The sequence below is a fragment of the Hyperolius riggenbachi genome, chromosome 4 (assembly GCF_040937935.1).
Source record: "Hyperolius riggenbachi isolate aHypRig1 chromosome 4, aHypRig1.pri, whole genome shotgun sequence".
In the NCBI taxonomy this organism is placed as follows: domain Eukaryota; kingdom Metazoa; phylum Chordata; class Amphibia; order Anura; family Hyperoliidae; genus Hyperolius; species Hyperolius riggenbachi.
In genome coordinates, this window is record NC_090649.1 from 291,153,055 (window position 1) to 291,177,520 (window position 24,466).

Here is a 24,466-nt window from a genome sequence, read left to right on the forward strand (position 1 = left end):
ATATCCATATTATTGTTACTAGCTTCCTACTTGCTTTAATTGGATAGTAAAAAAAAATGTATAAATACAGACTCTACATCTTTATGTGTAAAAACAAAACAAACAGAGTCTGAAACTAAATAAGCAAACAAACAACTTGATAAGTGCCTCAACAGATGATGCCTAAATCTTATCAAGGTGTTTCTATGCTTATTAAGTTGCAGACTCAATTTGTTTTAGTGTTATGCTTAGGTTGAAATCTGTTTGATTTCTTTCAGAGTTTATTTATTCAAGATGAATTTTGACTTTCTTGACTCTTTGGAGCAGTCTTGGGAGATTAGCTGCTTTAGTATTTTTTATGAGAATCCTCTGTGCAGATACTCTTTCCTTTCTTTTGTTCTACATCTTTATATGGACATCAGATGGTGATTCAAAGAATTGAAGAGGTCCACCTGTTCATGTTTTTCAAAATTTCAAGCAAATAAAGTTGCAGTTAAGGTTTTTTTTTTTTAAATACGATGAATGAAATGTATTTTTGACACCCATATGTAGTGCTGAGTTTGTGCCTCTATACTTGATCACTTTGATTATAATTAGATATATTACATAATTACCTTTCTTCAGTTCAGGTTCTTTTTTAGCAGTCCCTGTAAAAGCAAACATACATGTACAGTTAGAGTATCATGATTATAGAAATGTTAATTAAAGGACTCTTCGTATTCAACCTTGAAAATATAGAAATAACTGATCAAATGAGAGCAATAGGTTACTGATTTATTATTCCAGCAACCAGAAACACAATACAAGAGTTGCATATTTGAATGAATTTTTATACAGATATCTTATGCACTTATAGCGGTATCAGCTGAAATGGGCTCCAGAGCCATCTGTGTAAAAAAGGCTCCAAGCCATTTTTACATGTACACCTTATTTCTTATATTTTCAAAATTCTATGTGTAAGAGATTTACTTTTATATTGCAGTAGTAAACTTATTGTATTCTTTCTGCTTGAAGTTCCACTGCCATCTATATGTAAATTAGTCAAAATTCTCATTTTCATAGGTTTTTACTCGCTTTTATTGATGTAAACTACACAAGAATAAACAAGCCATTCACAAAAACAAGTGTATTAATTCCAATAGTACACAATTGTGAGAATGGGACATGGTACAATGCAATAAAATAGCTAACAAAGTGAAGAAGAAATTATAATAGCGAATAATTACAAGCCCCAAAGGAGCCCAGATATTGTCTAGACTTGAGTTTAAAGGGACACTATCAATTACCATGTGTTTTTTAACCTGAGTTTGAGAGAGTTCCTGAAGTGCTGGTAAATAATGATGTATACATTTCATTTGCTTAACTCTTTTGTTAAATGTAACAAATTCCCTTCACTCTGAACTGACAGCAGTCTGCTGAATTCTGACAGGAGAGTGAACAATGAGTGGAGGGGGATTTCCCACACAGTGTAATTTCCTCACTGTTATCTCTGTGTGTAACTGTGTGTCAGCGAGCTCTCAGAAGCTGCCTGTTTCTGAGCTGTCTTTAAGAGAGCAGAGGAAATGTAACTTATTTAAAACATTTGTAATGGTCTGTAACTCCACAGCTTTCATACTTTTTTTTTATTTCACGGAAAAATACTCTGTAGTCTGATATGCAAAAAACAATACTGGCTGTGCATTGATGCAGACACCCCCACTGTAAATGATTTGCCCCAATAGAGCTAAATCCTACACACAATCAATTAACCTCCTTAGCGGTAACCCCATGCTGGACACGGAGTAAGCCGCACAGGAGGATCTCTCAGGCCCCGCTGGGCCGATCTGCATAATTTTTTTTTACACGCAGCTAGCACTTTGCTAGCTGCGTGTTACTCATGATTGCCGCCGCTCCGTGCCGATTCGCCGCTACCCGCAGCATCAGAGGGTGCCCCCCCGGAGACCCGTGCGCTGCCTGGCTAATCAGTGCCAGGCAGCGCTGAGGAGTGGATCGGGACTCCCTCTGACGTCACGACGTCGATGACATCATCGCGCCCATCGCCATGGCGACAGGGAAGCCCTCATGGAAATCCCGTTCAGAACGGGATTTCCGGTTGGGCATATGCGCCGGCGGCGATCGGCGCATATGGGGGGACGCCGCAGGGAAAAAAAAAGGTTGAAAAAACCCTCCTGCGGCCGCAAGGCCACAGGAATCATACCGCCAGGGAGGTTAAAGCTTTTGCCTCTGATATTTAACATGAAAAGTAGGAAAATGTTTACACAGCTACTTAGACATTATTTGTATGTTGTCATTTTAGAACACTTGGGTATTGATAGTGTTGCTTTAAGCATAAAGCATACAAGGAAGGAGAAAATATGAATAGCTGTGGCCACCTGAAAACTATCTAAGGAATATGAGTTTATCATAAGCAAGATGTCTTAAGTCGGGACGATACCATTTAAAACTTCTTGCTTTTACTGATGGTTAACATGGTACAATACTCTACTGCTACAGTTTATCATACTTTACCTATTTCTCACAGACATGTTTGTTGAAATTCTTTAGCATTCTTAGCTTTCAATGAATATTTATACAATACAATACAATAACATTTCTAGAGCGCTTTCCTCCCATAGGACTCTAAGCGCATAGGCTCTCTCAGATTCAGTAATTAGTAGTAGGATGAAGTATTCACACAACAAAAGTTATATTTCTGCAAATGCCAAACTGAACAGGTGGGTTTTCAGTCTGGATTTAAACACGTCCAGGGATGGAGCTGTCCTGATCTGTTGAGGTAAGGAGTTCCAAAACGTAGGGGCAGCATGACAGAAGGCTCTGGGACCAAAAGTTTCCAAGTGGACTCTGGGTATGACTAGATTATTAGAACCAGTGGATCTGAGAATGCGGGGATTGCTACATAGCTGCAACATATCTTTCATGTATCCAGGGCCTAGATTATTCAGGGATTTAAATGTCAGTAGGCCGATCTTGAAAAGGACCCTCCATTCTATAGGTAGCCAGTGAAGGGAGTGCAGGACTGGCGTTATGTGGCAGTGACGGGGTTAGTTGGTTACCAGTCTGGCAGCAGTATTCTGTATCAGCTGTAGGTGGTACAAGACCTTTTTTGGAAGGCCAGTGTAGAGAGCATTACAGTAGTCCAGTCGGGATGTGATAAAGGCATGGACTAAGGTTGGCAGATCTTCTGGGGGATGAGGTGCTTGATTTTTGCAATGTTCTTCAGGTGAAAATAGGATGATTTCACCACAGCAGAGATTTGAGTTCTGAAGTTTAAATCCCCATCAATTAGAACTCCCAGGCTACGCACATGATCGGAGCTGTGTAGATCCGTGCCTCCTATTCCCAGTGGTGAAGACTGCAAGTTAAGTTGTTTTGTTATCATGCTCTGCCCTCCAATCAGAAGGACTTCAGTTTTGTCTGCATTTAGTTTCAGCCAGTTGTCATTCATCCATTGCTGTAGTTCACGAAAGCAGGCGTTTATAGTTAGAGTTGGGTCTGTCACACCAGGCTTGAAGGAAAGATATAGTTGGGTGTCGTCTGCATAGCAGTGGTATGTCAGGCCATGTTTTTGGATTAGTTTTCCAAGCGGTAACATGTAAATCGTGAAAAGCAGGGGAGAGAGGATTGAGCCCTGGGGCACCCCATACTTAAGTGATACAGCGGTGGACTGGAAGGGCCCCATAGACACTTTGTGGGTTCTGCCACTCAAGAAGGATTGGAACCACTGAAGAACTATGCCATCAATGCCGCAGAATTCCTGTAGCCTGTTTATCAAGATGTCATGGTCAACTGTATCAAAGGCTGCAGAAAGGTCTAGCAGTATGAGGATCGAGCACTCTCCTCTGTCTCTTGCCATGAGCAGGTGGTTGCATATTTGGATGAGGGCAGTTTCAGTGCTGTGGTGTTTCCTGAAGGCAGACTGGAATGGGTCATAACTGTTGTTTTGTAGGATTATGGCTTCTAGCTGGAGGTAAACAGCTTTTTCAATTAGCTTGCCCAGAAAAGGGAGGTTAGAGACAGGTCTGTAGCTGGTCATTGCATCTGGGTCCAGGGAGGGTTTTTTTGAGGAGAGGCCTGATGATTGCTTCCTTCAGTAAAGCAGGAAATATCCCTGATTGTAAGGAACAGTTAACCATTTTGAGGAATACCGGTACGAGCAGGTCGGAGCAGTTCAACATGAACTGTGTTGGGCCAGGATTCAGGTCACAGGTGGTTAGGCGGAGGTGAAGGAGGTTGCTTGATGTGACTTCTTCATCAATTTCTTTGAAGTATTCTTTGAATTTCTTTGAAGATATTTACAACCAAAATCCTATAGTTTAAATACCATACATATTTACAGTAGATTATATAACTCTTAACTTAAAGTGAACCTCCAGACTAAAAATCTACTCAGCAGCACTGAAAAGGCTTGGTGTTTTTTTTAACAGTTTCACAGCATCAGAACTTTTTTTCATCCAAGCCTCATTTTTGGCTACACAGAAGCTAAGCTCCGCCCCATTGAATAAAACAGTTTCCCTGATACTGTGCAAAGCATGATGGGATTTCCGATAATGTTGTTCTCATTGCCTAGCAACTGGGAGAGGTGATCAGGACACAGGACAGTTGAAACTGTGTCTCATGCTCCCTGTCACCTCTTTTCAACCAAAAAAGATGGCTACCCCATGAAATCACAAACATTTGCCTGTTCTTTTAACCACTTGCCGACCGCCTACTTCATATTGGCGGCGGCAAAGTGGCAGCCCCAGGACCACGTAACGCAGATTGGCGTCAGGTCCTGGGGCACTCTCTGGCCGGGGATCGCGCGCTGGGATGCGCGCGCATCCACCGGCAATAGGCTCCGCCCACCCGCGACGTCAACCCGCCGGCCAATCGGAAGCGCCGGCGGGTTGTTAACCCCACGATCGCCGCTACAAAGTGTATAATACACTTTGTAATGTATACAAAGTGTATTATACAGGCTGCCTCCTGCCCTGGTGGTCCCAGTGTCCGAGGGACCACCAGGGCAGGCTGCAGCCACCCTAGTCTGCACCCAAACACACTGATCTGCCCCCCCCTGCCCCCTGATCGCCCACAGTACCCCTCAGACCCCCCCCTGCCCACCCCCCAGACCACCATTTGCACACAATCACCCCCCTAATCACCAATCAATCACTCCCTGTCACTATCTGTCAACGCTATTTTTTTTTTTAGTCCCTAAACTGCCCCCTGCTCCCTCCTGATCACCCCCCCACCCCTCAGATTCTCCCCAGACCCCCCCAGACCCTCCCCCCCCTGTGTACTGTATGCATCTATCCCCCCTGATCAACTGTCAATCACCTGTCAATCACCTGTCAATCACCTGTCAATCACCCGTCAATCACCCCCTGTCACTGCCACCCATCAATCAGCCCCTAACCTGCCCCTTGCGGGCAATCTGATCACCCACCCACACCAATAGATCGCCCGCAGATCCGACATCAGATCACCTCCCAAATCCATCGTTTACATCTATTCTCTCCTCTAAACACCCACTAATTACCCATCAATCACCCATCAATCACCCCCTATCACCACCTGTCACTGTTACCCATCAGATTAGACCCTTGCGGGCACCCAATCGCCCGCCCACACGCTCAGATTGCCCTCAACCCCCCCCCCCTTATCGATTTGCCAGTGCATTATTTACATCCGTTCTTCCCTGTAATAACCCACTGATCACCTGTCAATCACCCCCTGTCACTGCCACCCATCAATCACCCCCTGTCACTGCCACCCATCAATCAGCCCCTAACCTGCCCCTTGCGGGCAATCTGATCACCCTCCCACACCAATAGATCGCCCGCAGATCCGACATCAGATCACCTCCCAAATCCATCGTTTACATGTATTCTCTCCTCTAAACACCCACTAATTACCCATCAATCACCCCCTATCACCACCTGTCACTGTTACCCATCAGATTAGACCCTTGCGGGCACCCAATCGCCCGCCCACACGCTCAGATTGCCCTCAAACCCCCCCATATCGATTCGCCAGTGCATTATTTACATCCGTTCTTCCCTGTAATAACCCACTGATCACCTGTCAATCACCCCCTGTCACTGCCACCCATCAATCACCCCCTGTCACTGCCACCCATCAATCAGCCCCTAACCTGCCCCTTGCGGGCAATCTGATCACCCACCCACACCAATAGATCGCCCGCAGATCCGACATCAGATCACCTCCCAAGCTCAGTGTTTACATCTATTCTCTCCTCTAAACACCCACTAATTACCCATCAATCACCCCCTATCACCACCTGTCACTGTTACCCATCAGATTAGACCCTAATCTGCCCCTTGCGGGCACCCAATCACCCGCCCACACGCTCAGATTGCCCTCAGACCCCCCCCTTATCAATTCGCCAGTGCAATATTTACATCTGTTATTCCCTGTAATAACCCACTGATCACCTGTCAATCACCCATCAATCACCCCCTGTCACTGCCACCCATCAATCACCCCCTGTCACTGCCACCCATCAATCAGCCCCTAACCTGCCCCTTGCGGGCAATCTGATCACCCACCCACACCAATAGATCGCCCGCAGATCCGACATCAGATCACCTCCCAAGTGCAGTGTTTACATCTCTTCTCTCCTCTAAACACCCACTAATTACCCATCAATCACCCCCTATCACCACCTGTCACTGTTACCCATCAGATTAGACCCTAATCTGCCCCTTGCGGGCACCCAATCACCCGCCCACACCTCAGAATGCCCTCAGACCCCAGCCCTGATCACCTCGCTAGTGCATTGCTTGCATCTATTTCCCCCCTCTAATCACACCTTGAGACACCCATAAATCACCTCCTGTCACCCCCTAGCACACCTACCCATCAGATCAGGCCCTAATTTGCCCCGTGTGGGCTCCTGATCACTCGGCCAAACCCTCAGATCCCCCTCAGACCCCCTTCCGATCACCTCCCCAGTGCATTGATTGCATCTATTTTCCCCTCTAACCGCCCCCTGAGATACCCATCAATCACCTCCTGTCACCCCCCTAGCACTCCTATCCATCAGATCAGGCCCAATACATCCTGTCATCTAAGAGGCCACCCTGCTTATGACCGTTTCCACAAAATTTGCCCTCTCATAGACCACCTGTCATCAAAATTTGCAGATGCTTATACCCCTGAACAGTCATTTTGAGAAATTTGGTTTCCAGACTACTCACAGTTTTGGGCCCGTAAAATGCCAGGGCAGTATAGGAACCCCACAAGTGACCCCATTTTAGAAAGAAGACACCCCAAGGTATTCTGTTAGGTGTATGATGAGTTCATAGAAGATTTTATTTTTTGTCAAAAGTTAGCGGAAATTGGATTTTTATTGTTTTTTTCACAAAGTGTCATTTTTCACTAACTTGTGACAAAAAATAAAATCTTCTATGAACTCACCATACCCCTAACGGAATACCTTGGGGTGTCGTCTTTCTAAAATGGGGTCACTTGTGGGGTTCCTATACTGCCCTGGCATTTTAGGGGCCCTAAACCGTGGGGAGTAGTCTAGAAAACAAATGCCTCAAAATGACCTGTGAATAGGACGTTGGGCCCCTTAGCGCACCTAGGCTGCAAAAAAGTGTCACACATGTAGTATCGCCATACTCAGGAGAAGTAGTATAATGTGTTTTGTGGTGTATTTTTACACATACCCATGCTGGGTGGGAGAAATCTCTCTGTAAATGGACAATTGTGTGTAAAAAAAATCAAAAATGTGTCATTTACAGAGATATTTCTCCCACCCAGCATGGTTATATGTAAAAATACACCACAAAACACATTATACTACTTCTTCTGAGTACGGCGATACCACATGTGTGACACTTTTTTTGCAGCCTAACTGTGCTAAGGGGCCCAAAGTCCAATGAGTACCTTTAGGATTTCACAGGTCATTTTGAGACATTTGGGTTCAAGACGACTACTCACGGTTTAGGGCCCCTAAAATGCCAGGGCAGTATTGGAACCCCACAAATGACCCCATTCTAGAAAGAAGACACCCCAAGGTATTCCGTTAGGAGTATGGTGAGTTCATAGAAGATTTTATTTTTTGTCACAAGTTAGCGGAAATTGATATGTATTGTTTTTTTTTTCACAAAGTGTCATTTTCCGCTAACTTGTGACAAAAAAAAATCTTCTATGAACTCACCATACCCCTAACGGAATACCTTGGGGTGTCTTCATTCTAAAATGGGGTCACTTGTGGGTTTCCTATACTGCCCTGGCATTTTAGGGGCCCTAAACCGTGAGGAGTAGTCTAGAATCCAAATGCCTCAAAATGACCTGTGAATAGGACGTTAGGCCCCTTAGCGCACCTAGGTTGCAAAAAAGTGTCACACATGTGGTATCGCTGTACTCAGAAGAAGTAGTATAATGTGTTTTGAGGTGTATTTTTATACATACCCATGCTGGGTGGGAGAAATCTCTCTGTAAATGGACAATTGTGTGTAAAAAAAATCAAATAATTGTCATTTACAGAGATATTTCTCCCACCTAGCATCTGTATGTGTAAAAATACACCCCAAAACACATTATACTACTTCTCCTGAGTACGGCGGTACCACATGTGTGGCACTTTCTTGCACCCTAAGTGCGCTAAGGGGCCCAAAGTCCAATGAGTACCTTTAGGATTTTACAGGTCATTTTGCGACATTTGGTTTCAAGACTACTCCTCACGGTTTAGGGCCCCTAAAATGCCAGGGCAGTATAGGAACCCCACAAATGACCCCATTTTAGAAAGAAGACACCCCAAGGTATTCCGTTAGGAGTATGGTGAGTTCATAGAAGATTTTATTTTTGTCACAAGTTAGCAGAAAATGACACTTTGTGAAAAAAAACAATTAAAATCAATTTCCGCTAACTTGTGACAAAAAAAAAAAATCTTCTATGAACTCACCATCCTCCTAATGGAATACCTTGGGGTGTCTTCTTTCTAAAATGGGGTAATTTGTGGGATTCCTATACTGTCCTGGCATTTTAGGGGCCCTAAACCGTGAGGAGCAGTCTTGAAACGAAATTTCTCAAAATGACCTGTGAAATCCTAAAGGTACTCATTGGACTTTGGGCCCCTTAGCGCAGTTAGGGTGCAAAAAAGTGCCACACATGTGGTATCGCCGTACTCAGGAGAAGTAGTATAATGTGTTTTGGGGTGTATTTTTCCACATACCCATGCTGAGTGGGAGAAATATCTCTATAAATTGACAATTGTGTGTTAAAAAAAGAAAACAATTGTCATTTACGGAGATATTTCTCCCACCCAGCATGGGTATGTGTAAAAATACACCCCAAAACACATTATACTACTTCTCCTGAGTACGGCAATACCACATGTGTGGCACTTTTTTGCAGCCTAACTGCGCTAAGGGGCCCAAAGTCCAATGAGCATCTTTAGGCTTTACAGGGGTGCTTACAATTAGGCACCCCCCAAAATGCCAGGACAGTGAACACACCCCACAAATGACCCCATTTTGGAAAGTAGACACTTCAAGGTATTCAGAGAGTAGCATAGTGAGTCCGTGGCAGATTTCATTTTTTTTTGTCGCAAGTTAGAAGAAATGGAAACTTTTTTTTTTTTTTTTTTTGTTACAAAGTGTCATTTTCCGCTAACTTGTGACAAAAAATAAAATCTTCTATGAACTCACCATGCCTCTCACTGAATACTTTGGGATGTCTTCTTTCCAAAATGGGGTCATTTGGGGGGGATTTGTACTATCCTGGAATTTTAGCCCCTCATGAAACCTGACAGGTGCGCAGAAAAGTCAGAGATGCTTGAAAATGGGAAAATTCACTTTTGGCACCATAGTTTGTAAACGCTATAACTTTTACCCAATCCAATAAATATACACTGAATGGGTTTTTTTTTATCAAAGACATGTATCAGAATAACTTTCGCGCTCAAATGTATAGGAAATTTTACTTTATTTGAAAAATGTCAGCACAGAAAGTTAAAAAAGTCATTTTTTTGACAAAATTCATGTCTTTTTTGATGAATATAATAAAAACTAAAACTCGCAGCAGCAATCAAATAGCACCGAAAGAAAGCTGTATTAGTGACAAGAAAAGGAGGTAGAATTCATTTAGGTGGTAGGTTGTATGACTGAGCAATAAACCGTGAAAGCTGCAGTGGTCCGAATGGAAAAAAAGGCTCTGGTCCTTAAGGGGTTTTATGACTGCAGTCCTTAAGTGGTTAAAACAGGGTGGGTGAGAGATTATTTTACCTATCTATTTTAATTAACATAACTAATTTAACTTAATGACAGTATGTTGGTTTAGGATGAAATTCCTCTTTAAGCAAAAAGCGGGGGGGGGGGGGGGGAGGGGCAGAGTCAAGACACAAGCACAGGGAGATTCTTCCCTTTGCCAAAGAGCAGAGATAGGCTACTTTTACCGTTTTCTACAATGACAGTAAATAATAAATGCTTTCAAATGTTCTTTGTTGTAGAGTAGTTACTCATATTTTACTTTTAGTTTTTGAAATATAGTCCCAATTTAATAAGGGGATTCATTTGTAAATTCTACTTTTCTTTTCAGCCTAAGCAGATACTGCATCCATTATGATAATTTAAGATCTCTCCCCATGCCAGCCTGTTTGTGGTTGAGCAAACAAAGGGTCTTATCTATCTGTCAAACATCCTTTCATTACTCTCCTTATTGTTCTGTTGTAATTAAGACATCTGAATGTCATTATTTATTTATGCAAAGCTATCTTGGTATCTCCTTTTGACATGAGTAGTATATGAGCTGTGCTTTCTACAACTTGTCAGAAAAAATACAGGAACCAAGTCTGAAGAAGGGTTAACAGCCAAAGGCTTGCTTACTCGTATGCTTTTAAAGGACAACTGAAGTCAGAAGAATATGGAGGCTGCCATATTTTTTTACATTGATCTCACAATAATGTCAGAAACCTCTGATCTGCTGCATGCTTGTTCAGGGTCTATGGCTAAAAGTATTAGAGGCGGAGGATCAGTGGGACAGCCAGGCAACTGTTACTGCTTAAATGGAAATAAATATGGCAGCCTCCATATCTCTATCACTTCAGTCGTCCTTTAACCTGCTGGGCGGTCTGGACGAGCTCAGCTCGTCCAGTACCGCCGGAGCCTGCCGCTCAGGCCCTGCTGGGCCGATTTGGCTCAAATAAAAAGCAGCACACGCAGCCGGCACTTTGCCAGCCGCGTGTGCTGCCTGATCGCCGCCGCTCTGCGGCGATCCGCCGCGAGCAGCGGCGAAAGAGGGCCCCCCTAGCCGCCTGAGCCCAGCGTAGCCGGAACAAAAAGTTCCGGCCAGCGCTAAGGGCTGGATCGGAGGCGGCTGACGTCAGGACGTCGGCTGACGTCGATGACGTCACTCCGCTCGTCGCTATGGCGACGATGTAAGCAAAACAAGGAAGGCCGCTCATTGCGGCCTTCCTTGTTTATTCTGGGCGCCGGAGGCGATCGGAAGATCGCCTCCGGAGCGCCCTCTAGTGGGCTTTCATGCAGCCAACTTTCAGTTGGCTGCATGAAATAGTTTTTTTTTTATTAAAAAAAAACCCTCCCGCAGCCTGCCTGGCGATCTTAATAGAACGCCAGGCAGGTTAAGCTAATCAATAAATGTATCATCCTGATTCAAAACTACGGTACTTGCTTATTTTTGACTCAAATATGACAGCTGACTAGAGAGCATGTTTAAAACATATTCAGCTGGTAGCTTTTGAAGAAAAAGTATTTTTTAATGTATACAATAGAAATGTATCTATGCAATCCCCATTCTCGATCACACTTCAAAGCATAACATTTACCTGTTTTTGGTTTCATGGGCTCCTTGTCAGATTTTTTCGCCTGTTTCTCTATAAAATTAAGAAAAGCAGTGAGGTGTTTTACATCTTTCATTGTACAGATCAACTAAAGTTAAGCTGATTTACATGTTTTAGCTAATGAAAATGCATCTGCAGGCTGTCGATTATTAAACTTATATCAAACGAAATTAGCCACTTTACAAAACAATATTTTTATTTGAAGTCAAATGATAGCATTTCTTTATGAAATTAAAATACTGCTATGTTTTATTAAAACACTCAAACAAACACTGCCAGTACAGTACTGTGCCAATATTAGGTAAATATAATTTAATGATGTGTCAGAAAGTAATATAAAATTGCATAGTGTAAAATTTGTCATCATGATCTGTAGTTCAATATATATAACTGGATGTAATCAAGAGGAAGCCTCGAGCAAAAGTAAAAAAAAAGGCAATACCCTATTACATTAAAAAGCTCAACAAACTTTGTAGAAAAAAAACATACTTTAAAGTAAAAATAAACTTATGAGATAATGAATTGTATGTGTAGTAAGAATGGTAAACAAAACATCAGTAGAATAGAAAATAATCTCATATTTTTATGTTCATTTTTACAGCTTTTTTTGTGATTGCAACAGACTGTCACAGCTACTTTGCCTTTTAAGGTGAAATAAGGAGCAGAAGTTACAAACTTTTGAACTTTCCTGCACTAAAACATTATGCCATGTCTTCTCCCTGACAGACAACAAGCTTTTAGCTTCTATTCACTTTTCAGGAAACCAGACCTTAATCCGACAAGCTGTTCAACAGGTTAATTTACGTAGATAGCTCAAGTTTTTAACTTTTGCTATACTGAAAATCAGAAATGGACTTCAGATAATTTCTTAATTGTATAAAAACTATATATGTATATGTTTACCTCATAATGTCCCAAGTAACATCATGTATGCTTTCAATATTTTTCTTAGAATCCTAAATCTTTTGATTTTTTTTTTTTTTAAACATTAATTTTGTACTGAAGTTTGTGACAGGAATAAGGTCCATACACTATGAGCAGATCAACATTTGGATAACAGCTCATTTATTCCATCTCACACAGTAGTAAAACTCCAGAACTCCATAGAAAAAAATACAGCAGATCTTCTCAAAAACAAATTTTTACTTTTTTATCTCGGATCCGCTTTAATACATTACAGAAAACCAAACTGTACAAGCATAGTAATATTACAGGTGTGCCACAAAGGTAACTTCTGATTAGATTTTTTTTTCACATTGTATGATCAGTTTGTGTTTTCCAAGAGCCTAATTTACAGTGTCAGGATTGCATTACAGAATAGGGCTGTCTGCTTATAAAGCATCCTCACATAGAAATGGTCAGTGACAACTTTTAGTGTCTTGCCTTGGGATGACTGGGCAACATATCGTTACTGCATGCTGACTTTATTAAGGTAGTTCATTACTGGCCTATGAAGCCACTCTGCACTCTGTGCAGTGCGCACGTAAAGTTTTACGCGCAAAAAGTTTTACGCGCGAAAAGCTCGTTTAGACATGCTAAGGGGGTTTTCACAGGCGTGCTAACAGTTAGCACCGCTTTGTGAATCAAGCCCTATATAAGAAATGCTAACTTCACCAACAGCTAGAGTACTAAACAAACATGCAAATTAATTTGTATTTTTTATGTTTTTCTCATAAAATGATTTAGTCAGTCAAGCTTGTGCAACATTGAAAATGTACCTTTCTCTGGTTTCACTGGCTCTTTGGTCTCTTTTCTAGTTTTTTTTGCAAATGTCTCTAAAAAATGTAAACAGACAAGAATTACAATAAAAAAAACTGCAATTTAATTTAATTTTCAAAACTGAACACAGTTCACATATGATATGTTGCTTCTGCAACTGTACATATAATCTTAAACACATACACACGTGATGCTAATAACCTTACCAATGTGCTTGTTTAAACAATAGATTTTCTCTTTTAACAGACTGTACTATCATTTCCAGTGCACGTTTATCATTTATAAAAAAAAACAAAAAATAAACCTGTAAAACCATAGCTTGTCGTTGTGGCTTTTTCTATAATCACTATAGTCAATTAACCAGAGTGCAAATCTGATCTACTGATGGCTACTAGGAATGGAATATATAAAATAGAAAAAGGAATATATAAATTAAATAAGAATTGCACAGGAAGTACTGTAATAAAACAGCAAATTTGCAACTGGAATACAAATACCATAAAAAGCCATGCAAACTTTCTGAAGAGAACTAAAAAATGTATGCTCTAAAAATATACTGTATACTTTTGCTTTAACCTACCTTTCGTTTGCTCAGCTTTGTCTTCTTTGTGTTTCTTCAAATGAGCTTCCAAAGAAAGAAATACTTTTTAAACAATTGTAAAAACAGTGATCAGTCAATACATAAAGGACCAGCTGAACCAGTCTACTGGTTCATCTACTTGTCCATCTGTTGGCTATGCCTGCTATGATTAAGTATTTATCCATACAAAATGCCCTCCAACGCTCACTTTTGGAAGAGTAGTTAAAACATCATGTTACCAGAAATAGGGAGTGAGGGAATGGGGGCATGGAGGGGAAATGGTCAAAGAGAATTCACTATTAGTGATATAATTTCCATAAAGGGAGGGAATGCATAGGGATACTACTTAAAAAAATCATTTGGCAGATCTCTTAAGGTGGCCATACACTGGTCGATTTGCCATCAGATTCGACCAACAGATAGATCCCTCTTGTATGGCTGCCTTACTGCAAAAAGATCGTGAACCGATTTCAGCCTGAAACCGTTCACAATCTGTGGTGGTGGTGGTGCTGCCGCCACTCCCCCCCCCCCCCCCGCATACATTACCTGCTCCGCCGGCACGACTCCCCAGGTCTCTGCTGTCTTCTTCTAAGCTCTGGTCTGGTCTCCGGCATGCTTCACTTCTTCCTGCCGGCAGGAAGTTTAAACAGTAGAGCGCCCTCTACTGTTTAAACTTCCTGCCGGGCAAGAAGGAGTGAAGCATGCCGGAGACCAGACCAGACCAGAGCGGAGGAGACAGCACAGACCAGGGGCTGGAACAGGTAATGTATACCCACTGTATTGCGTCGGTCGTCGGACATTCAAACGCCGCTATCGACGCACTCCAGACCTGCCGGCGATCGAGAAAAATGTTCCACACGGACGGATCGACGGGAATGATCGATTTTGGATGGAAATCCATCATTCTGTCAGCGATGTGCACGGCGATTTCACAGCCGATTTGATCACTGTGATCGAATTAGCCGTATATCGGCGGGAAAATCATTAGGTGCATGGGCCCCTTTAATGTCAACTCTTGCCTGTTAGCTGATAACTTATCATAAGAAACACATCACATAATATGAACAGATAAGTCACAGTAAATTATAACAAGCAGCAAATATAAAACATCACAGTCACTGCATGAACACTATTCAGTAACAGTGTGCCTAGATACAGTAGTTTAGCTCATCAAGAGTACTTAGTATTATGTTTTACATAAAATGTTTTAGTCTAAATTTAACCTCGAGGACCACAGGCTTACTTTCCCCAGTGACCAAGCCATTTTTTACAATTCAGCACACTGCTGCTTTAACAGTTCACTGCATGGCCATACAACTTAGCACACAAATGAATCTTGCCTCCTTTTCTTGCCACCAACAGAGCTTTCTGTTGGCGACATCTGTTTTTCTTTACTATTCATTTATAAAGGTTTTTTTTATAATTAAATTTTGTCTTTTTTTTATTTCCCTCCCTCCACCTCGAGATCCACCATTACACCACCTCTCATAGGCATTAGCCTATAGCCTATGAGAGGGACTCAGTTGTGTGCCTCTCTCTCCTGGGGACAGCTCTGTATCTGATCGCAGCACTGTGCAAATGTATTTTGCCTTTTTTAATCTTTACATCCTGCCAGCTCCGATCACAGTTGGAAGGCTGTTCACAGCCATCTCCCCATTCCTCCTGCAGTGAACGGGCATGAGCGATCTTTTCCTGCTAATCTCGAGCATCGCGAGATGACGCACCGGTGCTTGGTGTAGGAACGAGAGAGCCACTCTGCAGCCGCCATCCTGCGCTAGGCGGTCGCAGACGCAGAGTGGTTAAAACAACTTTCTTTTCACTGTACTTAATGTACACTTGGACTGAGAGGGATATGAAGACTACCACATTTATTTCCTTTTAAACAATACCAGATGCCTGTCAGCCCTGCTGATTGCTTTGTCATCAGTAGTTACTGAATATTGGTTAAAGAGTAACTGTTAGCCCCAAAAATGAAATTTAAATCTCTATTGCAATGTTTTATTTATTATTTAAGTGAGCCAAAAAGGCAATGCAGAAGTTAAAAATCAATCTATTTTTTTTACTATGTAGCCTTTTCCCCAAGCTCCGGACGCAAAGCCGTATATCAGATACTGATGAGCATGCAGAGCATACCTATGTCTGCCCGACCCCCCTCTCCCCCCCCAGGACCAGGTGCCGATATATTCTCACCCCAAACAGCTGACCGCTCTGACACGGAGAGAGAGCGGGAGCACTTCCAGCGCCGCCACCGCAGAGCAGCCGCCGCCGAGTCACATGTGAGAGAATCACATGTGAGAGAGATGCATTGCAATAGAGATTTAAATTTCATTTTTGGGGCTAACAGTTACTCTTTAAGCATCTTCCACATACTTTAGGAATATACCCACATCCTTTCTGCTGCACACTACTTTAGGCGTATAATGTTGCATCTTTTATGTGCAACAAGACACTTAATCTTCATTAACTGTAGATCAGCCAATATCCCCTATCCTCAGCAATGCAAATACTTACTCCAACAAAACCTATTTTTAGAAAAGGTTCTAATATCTAGAACTCATCCCAAACTTAAAAATGACCATTTTACTATAGATTGGTCTCAACTTAGATCTGGCGGCATAATGTAAAGTCTATAACCTCATACTTTAGTCACATATTGGCATCAACTAAGGAACTAATGTAACCCATTTACAATTTACATTAATGCTATGAGTTTAGACAAACTAAGAAACTCTCATATCTACTCTACAACCTAATATAAAGATATATTGGAGGTAACAGGAAACCAGAAACAATCTGTCCACTTATAATCTATATTAGTTTAGATCATTTTGCTTTTTAGACCTGTTGAATACATAACTTGCTAGGTTTAGACTGCCAAATTACTTTAGAATACATTATTAATATTATTCTAGTTCTCTTGTTTGTTATTTACCACTCTTTACTGTCCCAGCTTATTATGCCTGGTTAAGAGACCAGGTTACCGTGTAATACACCTATGTTCTTAGATTTTAGATTTAAGACTCCAGGCCACCACTTTAGAAGGGCAAATCCCAGGGGCCTTGGTTGACTTGGGAAGTTAATCAGCTTATTTTATATTCAGGTATGTTCTATGCTATTGCAGATATGTGAATTGTAACCCTCTAATATGCAAATTGGTGCAATGTTTTTGTATGTTTTGTAAACAAATTACTTTTAATAAACACAAAGTAAAAAAAAATATGTTAGAAATACTTTGCAGTCATACTACCTTTTTTTGGTTGAGCTGGTTCGATTTCATGTTCTTTCATAGTTACATCTATAAAAGGAAATACAGAGGTTTTAACAGATTCTGCAATATTCCATACTGTACACATCATATGTATGCAGACATAAAATATGATGGCATAAATTTAAATTGTGAACTGTAATTCATCTGTATCTACCCAAGTATGACAAATTTAAAATAAACACCAGGGAGAAAACTCAGGAGAAAAAGTTAATTGCATATGGGTCATAATATTTTAACAAAAATAGGTTTTCTCAGTCTATTTGTCAGCTGGGCGGACGTTCAGCCGACAGTAGCGCCTGTGCACGCACTGTCGGCAGACTGATAAAGCTGTTTCTGAACGATCCGCTCAACAGTCAGCTGAATGTCCGCCCAGTAGGAGGGTCTGATGGACCCGTCATTGGCAGACCTTTAAACTGACTTATGGGCTTGTATCCTACCAAAATGTGTACATTATGGAGACCGTATGCAGTATTTACGCCCCTGCATGGCACATCTCTTTAAAATCTGTGAATGCCCTAGTCATATGTCGTCTATGAGAGCGTTTGTTAATATTTGACTTGAGCTGCATATAAGGCCTACTGTATATTTACTGTTTGTTTCAAAAAGGAACATCAGGATTATTTTGGGGGGGAATTGAGAAACTGTCAAATGCTCAAACAATTTACAATAAGCTTCCAAAAGAAGAGCTGGAGTCTGACTGTGACACATTTTCTTTCTATTTATCCTCAGCAGTTGTGGTAGTAGAACAGAAGCTTTCTAGTATGTTATTCATTGCTTTCTGTAAAATGATGACATTAGATAACATAGGCTCTCCTGAACCGCAGTGTATCTCCCTACAGTCCCCACAAATATACATACATCTTAATTCTTGAGTTATTAATCTTTATAATGTTATATTGTAAAAAACTAAGAGAGCCTTAATACATATGTGGAAGTTATGTGTCTTAGGCCTGGTCCACAATAACAAAGAAAACAGTTTGTTTATTGGATAGGTAGTCAGCAGATCAACGCATATGTTAGTGACTCCTATGCTATCCATAGGATCTATTAATATAAGTATGTTGCCAATGGATGTATTGCTTCTGTTCACTTCCAATTCATACAGCAGGGTTATTCCAGACAGCAGAGATGTCATACATAGCATGCTACTGTACAACATGCACGATGTAAAGCACACAACCTGGAGCTATGTGAACAAAAGTTCTATGCTGTGCATGGTGACAGCACATCTGCTGTACCGTACATGGCAGGAATCTGTTCTAGTGTGACTGAACCTTACTCAGCAGTGTCTTCTTTCTAAACAGTATATAATTAGTTACCTGCTGTAATGTTATATAGTGGATATAAAGAAAGGTTTAGGTCCCCTCCTAATCGGACAATTCCCTCTTGAAAGTCCTGAAGAGCAGCAAGTATCTTCAGAAGGGCACTTGTCTGTTCTGAATAAAACAAACAAAAGTAGACATTTTACTGAAATTAGAGTTTTACCTACAACTATTCAGAATATTGTAAAAACTTTCACATAAAATAGATAAATGTGTTGTTTCTTAGTATTTATTATATTCAACTTGCATAAATTAGTAATTATAGAGTAATGCACCTAGTTACAGGAAAATACAAAACATTGTTTTTTACATAAAAGTCTTTTTTTTTTCCTTTACTTAGAGATATTCTTTTTAGGTTTAGTGGCTCAAATTATATTTGAGATAAAAGAATATACTTGTTCTCAAAAACTAGTGTTTGTTTGAGCTGTAAATATTTTAGTGAGTGTGTTGAATTTCTCTTTAAGGATGTTGCTGGGATGTGAGGATCCTTGTGAGAATCCATTCATTCTCTTTGGGGTCCTTTAGGTTTTAAAACTTCAATATGCTCTCAAAATCCAGACATTTGAGGTTGTGCAATATATGCAGCCCCTTCTGGAGATTTCTAATGTTTCAGGTTGTCTAGGTCGCACTGTTTATCAGCAAGCATGGGAATAATGTGCATAAAATTTTGGTTTTATAACTACACTTGTCAACTGCTTGAAATTTCAGATTTTTGGTAGTAGAATGTGCTTTGTCCACAACTTGAAATGGTCACAAAAGGATCAACTAGATGACTGTTTGTCTTTTTAAACTTAAATAACTATGTAACACTAGACCACTAGGATACTACGCTGCTACTATGACCTGGGTGGCCCGGAAAAACCTGGGATCTGGGACATTTAAGTAGCTAGTTTATGCCCATTATCTGATATGTAGGTATAAATGCCAATAATTCAAATTAGATTTAACTTTTAATAAAATTCATAAAAACTTTCAAAATGTTTGGCACCAGAGGTGGGAAATAACCCCTTGTCCATGGATTGGATATAGGCTTTGGGGGAGAGGGGGTGGCTTGGCTACTAATCTCTTACAGAGCCCCCCATTGGTGCCTTTGACATCACTAGAAAAGACCTTGCGGACACAAAAACTGGAGCACAAAATTCGGCATTTGCCTGGGAAACATTGGGTTTCGATGAATTTGGAATTCAGTTGTTCCAATCAACCCTAAATACGACCAGTGTAAAGCACAATACTTGTTTTGATAGATTTTGTGGCAGATCTGACACTGAGGTCATTCCTCCATGTAATGCTTTAAAGATCTTTCAGCTGTAGTTCCTGCTGGGAGACCCATTTCCCCTGTATTGTGACCTGATCATGATGTTGTTGACTAGTGTCTTCAAAAGTTATTTATAGTATTTTCAGGACAATGTACTCTGCCATGTTATCAAGTTTTGCAAAAACATGCCTGACTGCTGTCTGTAGTTAAAGGACCACTATCGCGAAAATTGTAAAATTTAAAATACTTGTAAACACATACAAATAAGAAGTATGTTTTTTTAAGAGTAAAATGAGCCATAAATTATTTTTCTTCTATGTTGCTGTCACTTACAGTAGGTAGTAGAAATCTGATAGAACCGACAGGTTTTGGGCTAGTCCATCTCTTCATAGGGGATTTTCAGCAAGGCTTTTATTCTTTATAAAGACATTTCCTGAAAAGGATTTATACAATGATGCTGGCCTACCTCCCTGCTCACTGCACACTTTTTTGACAGTTGGACAGTTCAACTGCCCGTTACTAAGTGCTTTTGAAAATAAACAAAACCCTGATAATTCCCCATGAGGAGATAGACTAGTCCAAAACCTGTCGGTAATTTCAGATTTCTACTACTTACTGTAAGTGACAGCAACATAAGAGAAAAGTAATTTATGGCTCATTTTACTCAGGAAGAAACAAACTTCTTATTTGCATGTGTTTACAAGTAATGTATATTTGGCGTATACTTTTTAACCGTTGAAAATCTTCTGAAAATGTAGAGGTAATCTTATACGCGGGCTATCATTGATGCCAGGTGATACGCCCTATCCTGTTACCGCCTCTGAGATCTCGCTGCTGAGGACTGTAGTGAAGAGGCACAGGTGCACATGTGCAAGATCTGAGAGGCAGAAAAGGAGGTAAATAGGATACAAAGGCAGGCCAGACTGGTGAAAGAGGCATGTTTTATGGGCACAGCGCAATCTACTTTTTCATACTGCTTTGATAAACAGGTAGACAGGGAGTGCTGACCAATCCACATAGGAAGAGGGAGAGTTGACCAATCCAACCAGTCAATCGCCTATATACTGTTATATACTGGATCCCACACACAGTACAGCACCAGTACCTGTTCATACATAGCACCAGTATTTTGTTTTTTATATTTTTATTTGTTCTGCATTGGAAGAGGAGTAGTCTTATATGGCAAGTATATCCCAAACTCTATATTTTAACTTGAAAAGTTGGGGGGTCGTCTAATACGCCCAGTCATCTTATACGCTGGAATATACAGTATTTTAAATGTTATGATTTTCACGATAGTGGTCCCTTATGTTTTAAATGTGGCCTAAGTATCTGGCAGTATTTCCAATATTCTCTTCTCTCACATGCTGATAGCAGAGGTGAAATCTCCTTTCTCGATCCTCAAGGACCCTCAACAGTGCATGTTTTGCAGAAAACACAGAGGTAGTGAATGGACACTGCCGAGACACCAATTAACTCACCTGTGAATGTTTGTGGTTTGCTGCAAAACATGCACTGTTGGTGGGGGTGCTTGAGGACTATTCCGAGAAACACTGCCATAGAACATACCAACATGCAGAAACTTGAGAAGAAATAAATGTAAAGACCTTGTGTAAGCATCTTGCCAATTTCATTGTTAAATTGTATATTTTTCTGTAGTGCCTTGGAATGCAAGTTAACTAATAAAAGTGTGTAAAGATGGAGCTAGCCTTTATAGTTTTAATGCTCTAACCACACTATTTGTTTAGAAGCTAAATACTTACCAATTTTTGTTTCAAGTACTTGTTGGTCCTCTTTCTCCAGTGGTGTATCTAAAATAACAAAGCATAGATACAGATTGATATGCCACTCTCTGAAAGATTAATACATGCAACATAACATGTTACCCTATAGTTACATTTTTCCAATATTTTTCCACTATACTACCAAACAAATGAAAAGACTTTAAAGTGGATCTGTGAATTAAAGTAAAAGTAGAGATGCAACAACATACATGACATGATCTCATTTTTCAAAAGAGAAACAAAAACAACTGACAATTTAAATAATTAAAGCAGGTACTCAATGGATATAGTCACTTCACCTGCAACTTATAAAAAAAAATCCTTCTTTCAGATTATAGTAGTTGAAATAAGATCTCATTGCAGTAGTCACATGGCCACTATCCTAGATAAATCCTAGATAATACTTTATTGTCTCAGTCTTAAGGTACGTACACACATTAAACTTTTTCAAACAACTTGTCACCCGACTTGTCGTTTGAACGACAAGTTAAAAAAATAAATAAAAAAAAATACATATATCCAGGCACATCGCCTCTAGTTAGGACATTAAATAAGTTATTGAGGAAAGGGAGTTGCTGAAGGGCGTTTGGCTAGAAAACAGCAAAAATCTATTAACCCTTCGCACTCTCGCATGCAAATGTTCAAACAAATGCATTCACAGATTCAGTATGTGCATGGTGCACATGGACACATAGGGCTTGATTCACAAAGCGGTGCAAACTGTTTAGCACGGGTGTGCTAAACAGTTAGCACGTGAAGTGCTTTTCGCGGACTTTTTCACGCGCAAAGTGCCGCGATCGCGCGAATTGCGGCACTTTGCACGCGCAAAAGTCCGCGAAAAGCACTTCACGTGCTAACTGCTTAGCACACCCGTGCTAAACAGTTTGCACAGCTTTGTGAATCAAGCCCATAACGTTAGCTCCCTTGTGCGATTGGTAAGATGCACTGTCTGTCCAAGGAGAGGACGTCAGGATGTGTGCTTCTAATCCATTGATAGGTTTGATGCAATGAATGTGTTTGCATGTCTGCACTATGCATGTTACAGGGCCAGAGTTAGGACACCTATGTTTACCTGGGTACTTCTGCGCAGTATAGGTGACTAAGCATAAGAATGCATTCTTCTGTGAACTAAAACCCCGGCTTTTAACTTAGCTGTAGGGATAACAGTTGTGCCTGGATGAGTGAATCTGTGAATGCATTTGTTTGAACATTTGCATGCGAGAGTGCAAAGGGTTTATAGATTTTTGAACGACAAGTTAGACGAGCATACGTGCTGTCGAGCGACTGATAACAGCTGGTTTGCCGATCCACTCAGCGGATCCGTTGGACAAACTGTCGTTCAAATGACTGTTTGGTCCGTACATGTGTACAAACAACTTTTAGACATTTGTCCAACTAATAGATGTTCAAACAACAAGTCGTTTGATCAGTCATTTAATCTAGTACATTGTTCTAACCAGTCCATTGTCCATTATCAAGTTGGTTAAACGACAGGTGAAATAGGTGAAGAAATAGGGTTGTTGTTTTTTTTGTAATGATCTATTCTAATTAATTAAAAAAGATTCAAATCGCAGCAGCAATCAGATACCTCCAAAAGTAAGATCTATTTCTGAGAAGAAGAGGAGGTAAAATTAATTTGGGTTGTATGACAGAGCAATAAACTGTTACTGTTGTGAAGTGCTGAATTGTAAAAAATGGCCTGGTCATTAGGGGGGTATAAATCTCTTGTCCTCAAGAGGTTAATTTGATCATTCCACATTGTTCATCCAGCAGTTGGCAGCAATTACCCAATTTAGTACTGGGGAGTTTTTCTTTTGTTTTTTTTTTTACTGTATTTGATCCTGAATAAAATTGTTTGATCCCATTAATTGACTGATCCTTGATTTATTTGAATGGGCAAATTTGTTTTATCACATTTCGGGGTATTAACATATTGATTCTTGTTAGTTTTTTTTCCCAAATCCTTAGGCATAGCTGTTATTACTGGTCAGTCTTTTAGAGTTTACATTTGTTGGCACTTTAAAACAATAGCATTTTTAGCATTATAGTATATCCCTATAGCTGTGAAAACCTGGTTGTATTTTGAAATGCATATTTTAATATCCTATAATATTTTCATTAAGGGCCCGTTTCCACTATCGCAAATCTGCATGTGTTTTCTACACGCAGATTCGAATAACCAATACAACTCAATTAGCCTGTTTCCACTTGCCAGGAAAACAAAGCATTTTTCTGTGCAGGAAAAATCTGCACAGCAGAGCCATCAGAATTTTCACACTGCGAGGTGGCGTGCGATTCGCATACAATGTAATTAATAGAAAATTTGCATGCGTTTTTGGATGCAAATTTTACCGCAAATTTTACTGTGAATTTGTATATGTTTTCTCCTAAAATCAATGTAAAAAGCACACAGGCACTGACATGGTTAAATTCGCATACTTAAAAAAACGTGAAAACGTATGCGAATTTGCTGTAAAATTCGTGGTAAAATTCGTATCCGCATGCCAATGCATTTTTGCGTTTTCTGCAACTAATTCACACCGCACAAGTCGAAACGGACCCTTAAACTTACCTGCATTTAAGTTTTCTAGGCATTTCACAATTAAAGCTATTCTGTTCAAATTTTTGCAGTGTTCATATATCTACGCAATTTTAAAGTTTCCTTTCAATCCTATTTCCTGCTTATGTAGTCTATTTCAACTATGCTTAATTTCATCCACAACTTTTGAAAATATTCTTTTCATACATAAATG

At 40.5% G+C, this 24,466-nt stretch overlaps 1 protein-coding gene across 50 annotated transcripts in view; it reads right to left on the minus strand.

Moving 5' to 3' along the window:
• The window catches only part of LOC137503854 (titin homolog), a 1,065,379-nt gene that overhangs the window by 413,453 nt on the left and 627,460 nt on the right, over positions 1-24,466 (minus strand). For all 50 annotated transcript variants that reach the window (XM_068231415.1, XM_068231409.1, XM_068231432.1 and 47 more), the window contains 7 exons: positions 21,693-21,740; positions 18,672-18,788; positions 17,332-17,379; positions 14,085-14,129; positions 13,504-13,560; positions 11,771-11,818; positions 594-626 (listed from right to left, as the gene is read on the minus strand). In XM_068231415.1, the coding sequence (XP_068087516.1) occupies positions 594-626; positions 11,771-11,818; positions 13,504-13,560; positions 14,085-14,129; positions 17,332-17,379; positions 18,672-18,788; positions 21,693-21,740 (396 nt within the window). The remainder of the gene's footprint in view (positions 1-593; positions 627-11,770; positions 11,819-13,503; positions 13,561-14,084; positions 14,130-17,331; positions 17,380-18,671; positions 18,789-21,692; positions 21,741-24,466) is intronic.